Genomic DNA, 11,112 nt, shown 5'->3' with positions numbered 1-11,112 from the left:
ACATACACTTATACGTGTGTGTGTGTGTGTGTGTGTATAGCACTGGGGGAACTGGCCATTGGAGGAAGGGTGGCCCCAGGATGGCAGTGAGCTAATGTCTCTCTGGCCGAGTGACTGTGGCCCATTGGAAATAGGCAGAGGCAGCGTACAGGGAAGAAGGGTGGGAGTGGGAAACCATGCATCTCTGGTTAATGGATGCTCTGTCTGGGAGCTCCAAGAAGTTACCTTCCTGTACTCCCTGTCCAGGGTCACTGGTGGCTGTGTGTCAAGATGGTGAATCCGTGCCATGTTAGTTGATAGGGGACCGCCTCTACGTAGTTCTCCCCGTTCTCTGTTCTTTGTCAGTTTATTCTTCCATTAGGTGCCTGATCTAGTTCTTTATCCCTTCATTTGATGCTTAGGGGTTCCAGGATTGATGTTTATATCTGTTTAACTTAATTTTTCAGGTCTTTGCTTTAGAGGAACTACGTGGTGCTCCTGTCTATAGTGCCATGTTGGCCTCACCTCTTTCCCTCTGGTTTTCTAACTCCTGATCTTGCACATTTCATTATAATACATTACTTTGTCTTCTAGAGCTACCTTTTGAAGTCTTTTGTTCAGCTCTTTTACTTCATCTTTGTGCTCGTATTTGAAATACCAGTTACTTAGCTCCAGCATCACAGCAACACACAAGCTACTACAGTACTATAAACTGTCAGACAAGTAGTAGAATCATACTGTAGCTTAAGAAAATCATGAAGATCATGTCATCCACACCCATCATTTTATATATGATGAACCTGATCCCAGAAGAGATACAGATGTTCAAAACATCACAAAGAGAAATTAGTCAGAACTAGGAGTAACACGTGTCTCCTAATCCTGGTCCTTTCCATGTCATGCTCCACTGTGAAGCTGTCAGACTGCTTTTTCCAAGAAGTCCACAGATGGATCATCCTATCTAATAGCATCCTTCCACTGTATTTCTCTACACTTCCTTGCAGGAAACCATAGAGAAAAAGAAGGAGGATTTCATGATACAGAATGAAGAGGCATCTGAAAAATACTGCCAGGTTGAGCTTAAGAAGATTTCTGAGCCCCTGATGGCAAGTATTTCAAGAGGAACTTTCTCTGTTCCTGGAGGACACAGTCTCTACCTAGAAGCAAAGAAGAAGTTTGAGCAGAACTATGCGCGCGTGCCCAGGAAAGGAGTTAAGGTGAGGAATAAGAGAACAGAAGGAATTCCAGCCAAGTTGAGGCTTAGTCTTTGCTATCCTGAAAAATCTAAGTCTACAGCACCAGTTTGGAGACAAAGAAGAGCATAGGGATATCTTGGCATCTTTAGTTTTTAGACCCACAATTACTTCAGTATCTTGAAGAGACAAGAATATTTTTTCCCAAGGAAAGGATTTAGAATCAGGAATTCAAATGAAAGAGAACATTTATTTCATTATTATGCAATGTGATAGTTTTTGTTCTACATACAGGTGATATAAAAATTGAAGACTCAATTTTGTTTGTAAGGTATTGTCATGGATTGAATTTTGTGCCCCAAAAATATGTGTCAACTTGGTTAGGCCATGATTCCCAGTATTGTGTGGTTGTCCTCCATTTTGTGATTTTCCTATGTGTTATAAGTCATAACCTCTGCCTGTGGTTAAAAAGGATTAGGGTGGGATGTAACACCCTTGCTGAGGTCACATCCTTGATCCAATGTAAAGGGAGTTTCACTGGGGTGTGGCATGCACCACCTTTTTTCTTACATGAGATAAAAGGAAAAGGAAGTAAGCAGAGAGTGGAGGACCTCATACCACCAAGAAAGCAGTGCCAGGGGCAGAGTGCATCCTTTGGACCTGGGGTTCCTGCACGGAGAAGATCCTAGTCCAGGGGAAGATTGATGACAAGGCCCTTCCTCCAGAGCCTACAGAGAAAGCCTTCCCCTGGAGCTGCCGCCCTCAATTTGGACTTCTAACCTACTAGACTGTGAGAAAATAAATTCTCATTGTTAAGGCCATCCACTTGTGATATTTCTGTTATGTTATAGCAGCACTAGATAATTAAGATAAATATTTATCAATATCACCTAAAATAAAGGCAAATGTATACTCAATTGAATATGGTACACTAGGAGTTATCACATCACACGTGTCTGTTAGTTTGTCTAACTCTGCGGGCTTGCATGCTGCTGTGATGCTGGAAGCTATGCCACTAGTACTCAGATACCAGCAGGGTCACCATGGACGGGTTTCACCTGAACTTCCAGGCTAAGAAAAACTAGGAAAAAGGACCTGATAGTCTACTTCTGAAAACAAATTAGCCAGTGAAAACCTTATGAGTTACAGCGGAATATTATCTGAGATAGTGCCAGAAGATGAGCCCCTCAGGGTGGAAGGCACCCAAAAGATGACTGGGGAGGAGCTGCCTCCTCAAGGTAGAGTCAGCCTTAATGATGTGGGTGAAGTCAAGCTTTCAGGACCCTCATTAGCTGATGTGGCATGACTCAAAATGAGAATAAACAGCTGCTAATATCCATTAATAATAGAAATGCAGAATGTACTAAGTGTGAATCTAGGAAAATTGGAAATTGTCAAAAATGAAATGGAATGCATAAACATCGATATCCTAGGCATTAGTGAGCTGAAATGAACTGGTATTGGTCATTTTGAAACCAACAATCATATGGTCTACTCTTCTGGGAATAACAAATTGAAGAGGAATGGTATTGCATTCATTATCAAAAAGAACATTTCAAGATCTATACTGAAGTAATGCTGTCAGTGATGAGATAATATCCATGCACCTACAAGGAAGACCAGTTAATACAACTATTATTCAATTTCATGCACCAACTGCTAAGACCAAAGATGAGAAATTGAAGATTTTTACCAACTTCTGCAGTCTGAAATTGATCGAACATGCAATCAGGATGCATTGATAATTATTAGTGATTGGAATGCAAAAGTTGGAAACAAAGAAGAAGGATTGGTAGCTGGAAAATATGGCTTTGGTAATAGAAATGACACCAGAGATCACATGATAGAATTTTGCAAGACCAACAATTTCTTAATTTTTTTTTTTCAACAACATAAATGGCAACTATACACGTGGACCTCACTGGAAGGAATACACAGGGATCAAATCGACTACATCTGTGGAAGGAGACCATGGGAAAGCTCAGTACCATCAGTCAGAACAAGGCCAGAGGCTGACTGCGGAACAGACTGTCAATCTCATACGCAAATTAAAGTTGAAACTAAAGAGAATTAGAATAAGTCCATCAGAGCCAAAGTATGACCTTGAGTATATCCCACCTGAATTTAGAGACCACCTCAAGAATAAATTTGACACATTGAACACTTATGACTGAAGACCAGACTAGCTGTGGAATGACATCAAGGACATCATACATGCAGAAATCAAGAGATCATTAAAAAGACAGGAAAGAAAGAAAAGAACCAAATGGATGTCAGAAGAGACTCTGAAACTTGCTCTTGAACATCAAGTAGCTAAAGCAAAAGGAAGAAATGATGAAGTCAAAGAGCAGAACAGAAGATTTCAAAGGGTGACTCAAGAAGACAAAGTAAAGTATTATTATGACATGTACGAAGACCTGGAATTAGAAAACTAAAAGAGAAGAGCATGCTCAGCAATTCTCAATCTGAAAGAACTGAAGAAAAATTCAAGACTCGAGTTGCAATAGAGAAGGATTCTATAGGGAAAATTCTGAATGACACAGGAGGCATCAAAAGAAGATGGAAGGAATACACAGAGTCACTGTACCAGAAAGAATTGGTTGACAGTCATTTCAGGAGGTAGCACATGATCAAGAACTTATAGTACTGAAGGAAGAAGTCTAAGATGCACTGAAGGCATTGGTGAAAAACAAGGCTCCAGGCATCGACTGAATACCAACTGAGATGTTTCAACAAAAGGATGAAACATTGGAAGTGCTTACTCATCCTTGCCAAGAAATTTGGAAGATAGCTACCGGGCCAACTGACTGGAAGATATCCATATTTGTGCCTATTCCCAAGAAAGATGATCCAAATGAATGTGGAAATTATCGAACAATATCATTAATATCACACGCAAGTAAAATTTTGCTGAAGATCATTCAAAAATGGTTGAAGCAGTAAATCAACAGGGAACTGCTAGATACTCAAGACAGATTCAGAAGAGGACATGGAACAAGGGATATCATTGCTGATGTCAAATGGATCGTGGCTGAAAGCAGAGAATACCAGAAATATGTTTACTTGTGTTTTAGTGACTATGCAAAGGTATTCGACTGTGTGGATCGTAACAAATTACAGATAGCATTGGGGAAAATAGGAATTCCAGAACACCTAATTGTGCTCATGCAGAACCTATACATTGACCAAGAGGCAGTGATTCAAGCAGAACAAGAGGATATGCTTGGTTTAAAGTCAGAGAAACTGTGTCAGGGTTATATCCTTTCACCATACTTATTCAATCTGTATGCTGATAAAAAAAATCCAAGAAGCTGGACTAGAGAAGAAGAATTCAGCATCAGGATTGGAGAAAGACTCATTCACAACCTGCATTATGCAAATGACACAACCCTGCTTGCTGAAAGCAAAGAGGACTTGATGTACTTACTAATGAAGATCAAAGACTACAGCCTTTGGTATGGATTACACCTCAACATAAAAAAAAAGAAATCCTCACAACTGGACCAATAAACAACATCATGATAAATGGAGAAAAGATTGAAGTTCATAAGGATGTAATTTTACTTGTATCCACAATCAACATCCATGGAAACAGCAGTGAAGAAATCAGACGATGCATTGCATTGAGCAAATCTGCTGCAAAAGACCTCTTTAAAGTGTTAAAAAGCAAAGATATCACTTTAAGGACTAAGGTGTGACTGATTCAAGCCATGGTGTTTTCAATCGCCTCATATGTACGTGAAAGCTGGACAATGAATAAGGAAGACCAAAGAAGAACTGACGCATTTGAGTTGTGTTGGTGAAGAATATTGAACATACTATGGACTGCCAAAAGAACGAACAAATCTGTCTTGGAGGAAGTACAGCCAGAATGCTCCTTAGAAGAGAGGACGGCGAGACTTCATCTCACGTATTTTGGACATGTTATCAGGAGGGACCAGTCCACAGGGAAGGATATCATGGTAGATAAAGTGGAGGGTCGGTGAAAAAGAGGAAGACCCTTCAATGAGATGGATTTACACAGTGACTGCAACAATGGACTCAAGAAAACATTGATTGTGAGGATGGTGCAGGAGCCGGCAGTGTTTTGTTCTGTTGTACATAGATTCACTGAGTCGGAACTGACTCTGGCACCTAACAACAACAGGAGTTGTCATACTGCCATGCACAAAATATGATAACAATGATGATGATGATGATAGTCAACATATAAAACATTCATTTTCTATAGTAGTCATGGTCTTAGGTGCTTTTGTTTTATTATTAAGTTATCTAAGCTCCAACAACCAGCAGGTGGTAGTACAGAGTTCATGGTTACTATTAAAATTTGGGAAGACATCTTAGGAAATCTTTCTGCAAAAGGAGATAGGACGTACAAGTTGAAGTACCAATAGATGTTATCCCGGTTCCTAGTGAGTAGTCAGCATCCAAGCAGAAGATCAAGAGTGTGCAAATATATGAAAACAATAGACGTTATCTCTTTGTAGAACTTTGAACAAATCTGGTTGACTGTAACCTATGTGGGTGGTAGGCAGCATCACTTGGAGAGGAGGTTAGAGAGTTAGGAAGGAGGCTGAGATGGAGGGTTTTCATATCTCACAAATAGGCATGGAATTTATACTGTGGTTACAGAAAGAGAGGAAACATAAGGGTATTACCAAATAGCTTGAAAACTATTTGGGTTTTATCAAACAATAATTTATAAGAAGAGACAATATATATCTTTGCTACCTGATGTGTCTTTGCTCCTTTTTTGTTCTTCAGGCAAATGAGGTTCTCCAGAGCTTCCTGCAGTGTCAGGCACCAATAGAGGAAGCCATCTTGCAGTCAGATAGAGCCCTCTCTGATTCAGAAAAGGCCAAAGCAGGTATGCGGGCAGTATTCAGTCACAGTAGGGTGGGGAGGCTCCTGCGATACCCTGTGACAGATCTAACAGGAAGATCTTCCTGAAACAATAAGATTTCTCTCCTTCTGCAAAACATATACTCTGCTCAATCTGAAAATAATAAGGAGAGTTGTGGGTGTATGCCCAGCCAGACAGGTAGTTCCTTTCCTATCGCATTCTAAAAAGAGTCCTTGATGGTGTGGATACTGGGAGAATTGAGAGATGTCAAACCCTCCCTTCAATTTAGTGTCTCTGATATCAGAACAGCAGAGCACAGGATTGACTACTTTTCTTCCCTCCCTAAAACCTTTGTGGGACAGCGATGCAGGCAAAGAAGGAGGCAGCTGAGAAGAAACAGGAGTTGCTAAAAATTAAAAATCAAGAGCAGCAGAAAAAGATGAAGGCTCAAGAGAGGAGCTTCAAAGAAAACATGGAGCAATTGAAACAGAAGATAGAGAGGGAAATTGAAAACTCTCTGAGAGACAAGGAAAAGATGCTGGAACATAAGCAGAAGGTAAGTCTGTCCTGGCCCTGGGCAATGCATGATAAGCACAGCTCTGGTACATCAGAGAGGGAAGGGTCAAAATTTGAAACAAATTCATGAGCCTAGAGGGTAACACAAACCTAATGTAATTCACTATAAACTCAAATCCAGCTGGATCCAGCTGAAGTCATTAAATCCACAAGACTGCAGCACCTTCTGTAGCATTAGGTTTTGGAAAGGATGAATAACATCCCCCAGATCTTTGGGCTGCTATTGGTGTTGATTATAGAATGGCCTTATTGTGTCCCAGTTGAATATAGTCTTGGGCCTCTCATCCTATAGTCCTTAGGATTCTTGGTAGCACGTCAAAGAAACCTGAAATAGATCCATCTGGTCTTAAAAGTACCTGATTTGGCCTCATATGAAATACAAGAGTCCTAAAGCTCTAAAATCAGCTACATTCGTTTCCCAATCTGCCTGAGTCACTCTATGCAGCACAGAGGAAAATTCTTTCCTTGTCCCAACATGGAGCTTGATAATGAGTGTCTACAGGGTCAGCAATTTGCGTTATTTGTTAGATGTGTGTGACATGCTCCTTTGGGTGAAACTGAAAATTAAGTCGTATCAACCTACATTCCATCTGAAAGGGCATCATTTGGGCTGGAACACATTATGGGAATCATTCTCAGGCCTGAACTAATTTTGACCTCTCCTCACTTTCAGTGAGATAGTTCAGAGGGAAACTTAGGTTAGTATAGACCATGGATACTCTCACTACCCAGGTCCAAATATATGGACAATTGAACAGCGTCATCAAAGATCCCTCTATGATGGTAGAGAAATAGATATATGTGCTTATACCTGATGAAGTTGTTATAGAGAAAACCCCAACCTCACAATTGGAGATTTTCAAAAGTGTATCCTTTCCTCTTTATAGGTTCAAAAAGAACTGCTGAATGAAGGATTTGAAAAGAAATCTGAGATGTTAAATAAAGAAATAAATCAACTAAGAGAAAAGATTGAAACAACAAAGAAAAATAAGAACTCATGGTTTTCAAAGGCCCTTGATACAGCTGGCCCAATATTACTGAAAGCACTACCTCTGCTGATAATTGCAGCAATAAAACTATATTAAATGGGTTTAGAATTCTTGTTAAGCAAATTAAACAATGATAATTTTTTTATTTTGTGGCTCATTTTTGAAGTACATTTGTCATGTTAATTTCATTTTTAAAAGTTTAAAAATAGAAAATGATTTCTAGACAATATCAGAGCCTACCATAAACAAAGACAAACTTAATTATAATCAAACAAATTTAAAGAAATGAGAAATGACAAATAAGAAGATGTAATAGAGGAGAAGATTTGTAATACTATCAAAACAGAAAAATATGGTGGAATAAAATTACCAAGAAGTACATAAAATTCATATGAATAAATATTTGAACTGTTACTGAAAGACACAAAAATCAGTAAAAATGAACAAACTAGTAATGTCAGTATGCTATAAGTCAACATATACACTTAACATGATTCAAATAAACATGTCACACCTTTTTTTGGAAGTATACCAATATATTTAAACTTTATAGGGAAAATGACAAAAGTATTCAATGTAAGTTGGAAAAAAAGATCATTAGTGAGGAGGGACTAGCTGTAACCATATGTTAAAACATCCCTTCAATTAGCACAGTGGTACTGTCATCTTAATATTCAAACAGCAATTTAACAGACTTGAAAGTTTAGAAATCAATGCAAAGTCATACAGAAATTTAGTTTATGATAAATCTGGTGTTTCAGATTAGTGAAGGAACAGAAATATTCAGCAAATGGTATTTGGACAACAGGTAGCCATATGTAAAGCCATTGCTAAAGATTGATCAGTCTTTACTAAAACACGGGAAGAACTTTGTCTGTAGGTATATAGATGAGCATGGTCAGGGCAGTGAACAGTTCTACTCAATCTCCAAAACAGTGCTGAGGAAATCCAGAGAAGCCAGGGTAGATCATGGATACTTTTAGATATAACTGTACATACACCTCTAACCCACCACTGGGTAATGTAAAGGAATGGATGTCTTTTAATTCTTTTAGAATTTTAATCAATTCTTACCAAGTTGTCATTTAAGACTTTGGTCTTTCTTTCCTGGAATAAACTCATCTTTTTTTTTTTTTTTTTCAGAATTTAATCAAGTCTGACCAAGTGGTCATTTAAGACTTTGGTCTTTTTTTCGTGGAATAGACACTTTTTTTTTTTTTTTTTATGGTGTAATATTCTTTATTTGTGAAGCTAAATTTTAGTATCATCAAGGAGGAGAGGGGAAGGAACGTGTAGATTTACTAATTTCCTTACTTGATGAAGTGGGAAGTTCAAGATACCTACAAAATTAAGAATTGTAATTAGTTTGGATAAATTGTAGCCATTTCAGTCCTCTTCACTGTGGTCCCAGCGTTGTTGCAGGGCTTCTGGGAAATGTTTTATTCACAGAGAATAAAAGACACATAGAAATAAACAGTACATTTTCTTTCTCAGCATGTTGAGTCCACATGTGGTGCTCAGAACTAAAGCAGCCATTTTGAAAACATGAAAGCAGCTGTCCTAAGAAAATAAGAAAATAGTAGTCAGAGAAAAAAAGAGAAAGATATCACTAACCTTAATGATACTCTTGAGCTGCATGTTTACCCAGCACCATTAATGGCTTTCACCCAGATTTTGTGGAGGTAAGATTCTAAATGTCCTACACTTAGGCCATTTTAAGTCTTCTACTTTTGTAAACAACATTATTGTTTTTTGCTTCAACTGGCATTAATTTTATGATTTAAAAATATTTTCAAGTGAATGGTAAAACATATGTAAAATTTTTAGAAAAATTAAAAGTGAAGAAGGTGACCTTGGCATGTGTAATAGATTGTATTTTTTCCCCAAAAAATATGTGTCAACTTGGTTAGGCCATGATTCCCAGTATTGTGTGGTTGTCCTCCACTTTGTGATTGTAATTTTATGTTAAAGAGGATTAGGGTGGGATTGTAACACCCTTACTAAGGTCACACTTCTGATTCAATGTAAAGAGAGTTTCCCTGGAGTGTGGCCTGCACCACCTTAGGGAACTCATACCACCAAGAAAGAAACACTGGGAGAAGAGTGCATATTTTGGACCTGGGGTTCTTGCATGGAGAAGCTCCTAGTGCAGGGGAAATTGGATTACAAGGACTGAACTCCAGAGCCCACAGAGAAAGCCTTCCCCTGGAGCTGGACACACTGAATTTGAACTTCCAGCCTATGAAACTGTGGTTGAATAAACTTCTGTTTGTTGAAGCCATCTACTTGTGGTATTTCTGTTATAGCAGCGACTAAGACAACATGATAAAGAGTAAACACTATTGTCCAATAGCCAAAATCATTGTTAATGGTGATTACCAGTGTCATGCCCTTGAGAGTCAGTATCACCATAATAATTTAATGTGGTTCTGGGGGTTTTAAGTCACACATTGGAACCAAAGAGAGTATACATTTAAATTGCAATTTGAACTGTGTCCCACCATGTTTCTCTTCCCCTAACAGACACTCAGGAGGTTTGGCCTGACCATGTCTTTTGAGTGTTCTCTTCAGGACAATTTCTCAGCATTTTGTGGCCTTTTCTCCAGTACTCCTGGCTCTAGAATAGGCCACAATTCTGCACATCAATATATCCATATATTCATACCATAATTTATATATTGAGATGATAGGAGAGGCCACTATTCCTTATTATATCCTTTTTCCTGTCTGCAAAATACACATCCAACAGGGATATCTTAACAAATGGTCAAAATAAATAAATTCAAAATCTATTTTCACACAGAAGGGGAAGAATTTAGATTTTTGATAATTATGTCTTTCTTTAAGATCAAAAGGCCAAGGGACTATGCATTCAAATTATGTACATGTCTATATAAAAATCTATACCTATAAATTATCTGTTACTTTTAAATTAGTATAAATTTTAAATATCTATAAAGAAATTAATTACCTATAAATCAATTTATATTTGCCTGTTATATCCAATACAGTTATAACAGAATTCGGGAGGATCTTCACCAAGTCATCCTAATTTTCACTCAGAGAAATTGGTTAATAAGAGGATGCAAAACAACTTATTGGAAAAGAATTCCACTGCCAGATATTAAAACAAAGCATAAAATAGAGTCGTTTTAAATTAAAATACTGAGTTTAATAAGTATAAACAAAAACAGGAATTCTGGGAAGATATCAGATAAACAGGTTTAAATTTTGATCTTCACCCAAAAGTACACCAAAAAATACAAGAAAGCTGTGCTCAGACTTGAGGGACTCTGAATCGGTGAGCAGAAGACAGCAGAAGGAAACTGCAGATGGACACAAGTTAATAACTAGTCCCATATGTAGTAACCTTGCTTCTCACACGATCCCTGCCCTTCCCACCTAGCCATGTGCATGCACTACCAGCTGATGTGAACTAAGGAAGAGGCCCTAGTAAACACAGCCTGCTATCCCAGGCAACACACTCCCTTCCTGTGCAAAGGTAAAAGCTCCATACTTCTGCTCTGAAATC

At 38.3% G+C, this 11,112-nt stretch overlaps 1 protein-coding gene across 7 annotated transcripts in view; it reads left to right on the top strand.

Annotated features, from left to right (window-relative positions):
- LOC101358841 (guanylate-binding protein 7) overlaps positions 1-8,714 on the top strand; it is a 66,580-nt gene extending 57,866 nt beyond the window's left edge. For 6 of the 7 annotated variants that reach the window (XM_023733380.1, XM_023733378.1, XM_023733377.1 and 3 more), the window contains 4 exons: positions 984-1,196; positions 5,937-6,039; positions 6,378-6,571; positions 7,479-8,714. In XM_023733380.1, coding sequence (XP_023589148.1) covers positions 984-1,196; positions 5,937-6,039; positions 6,378-6,571; positions 7,479-7,676 — 708 coding nt within the window. In that variant the 3' untranslated portion in view covers positions 7,677-8,714. The remainder of the gene's footprint in view (positions 1-983; positions 1,197-5,936; positions 6,040-6,377; positions 6,572-7,478) is intronic. The other variant, XM_023733382.1, reaches the window with a different exon arrangement.
- The last annotated feature ends 2,398 nt before the right edge of the window (positions 8,715-11,112 follow it).

The sequence above is a fragment of the Trichechus manatus genome, unplaced genomic scaffold, assembly GCF_000243295.1.
Source record: "Trichechus manatus latirostris isolate Lorelei unplaced genomic scaffold, TriManLat1.0 scaffold00058, whole genome shotgun sequence".
Lineage (NCBI taxonomy): Eukaryota > Metazoa > Chordata > Mammalia > Sirenia > Trichechidae > Trichechus > Trichechus manatus.
The sequence above is the reverse complement of the archived record's forward strand: the minus strand, read 5'-3'. Positions and strand labels throughout refer to the sequence as shown.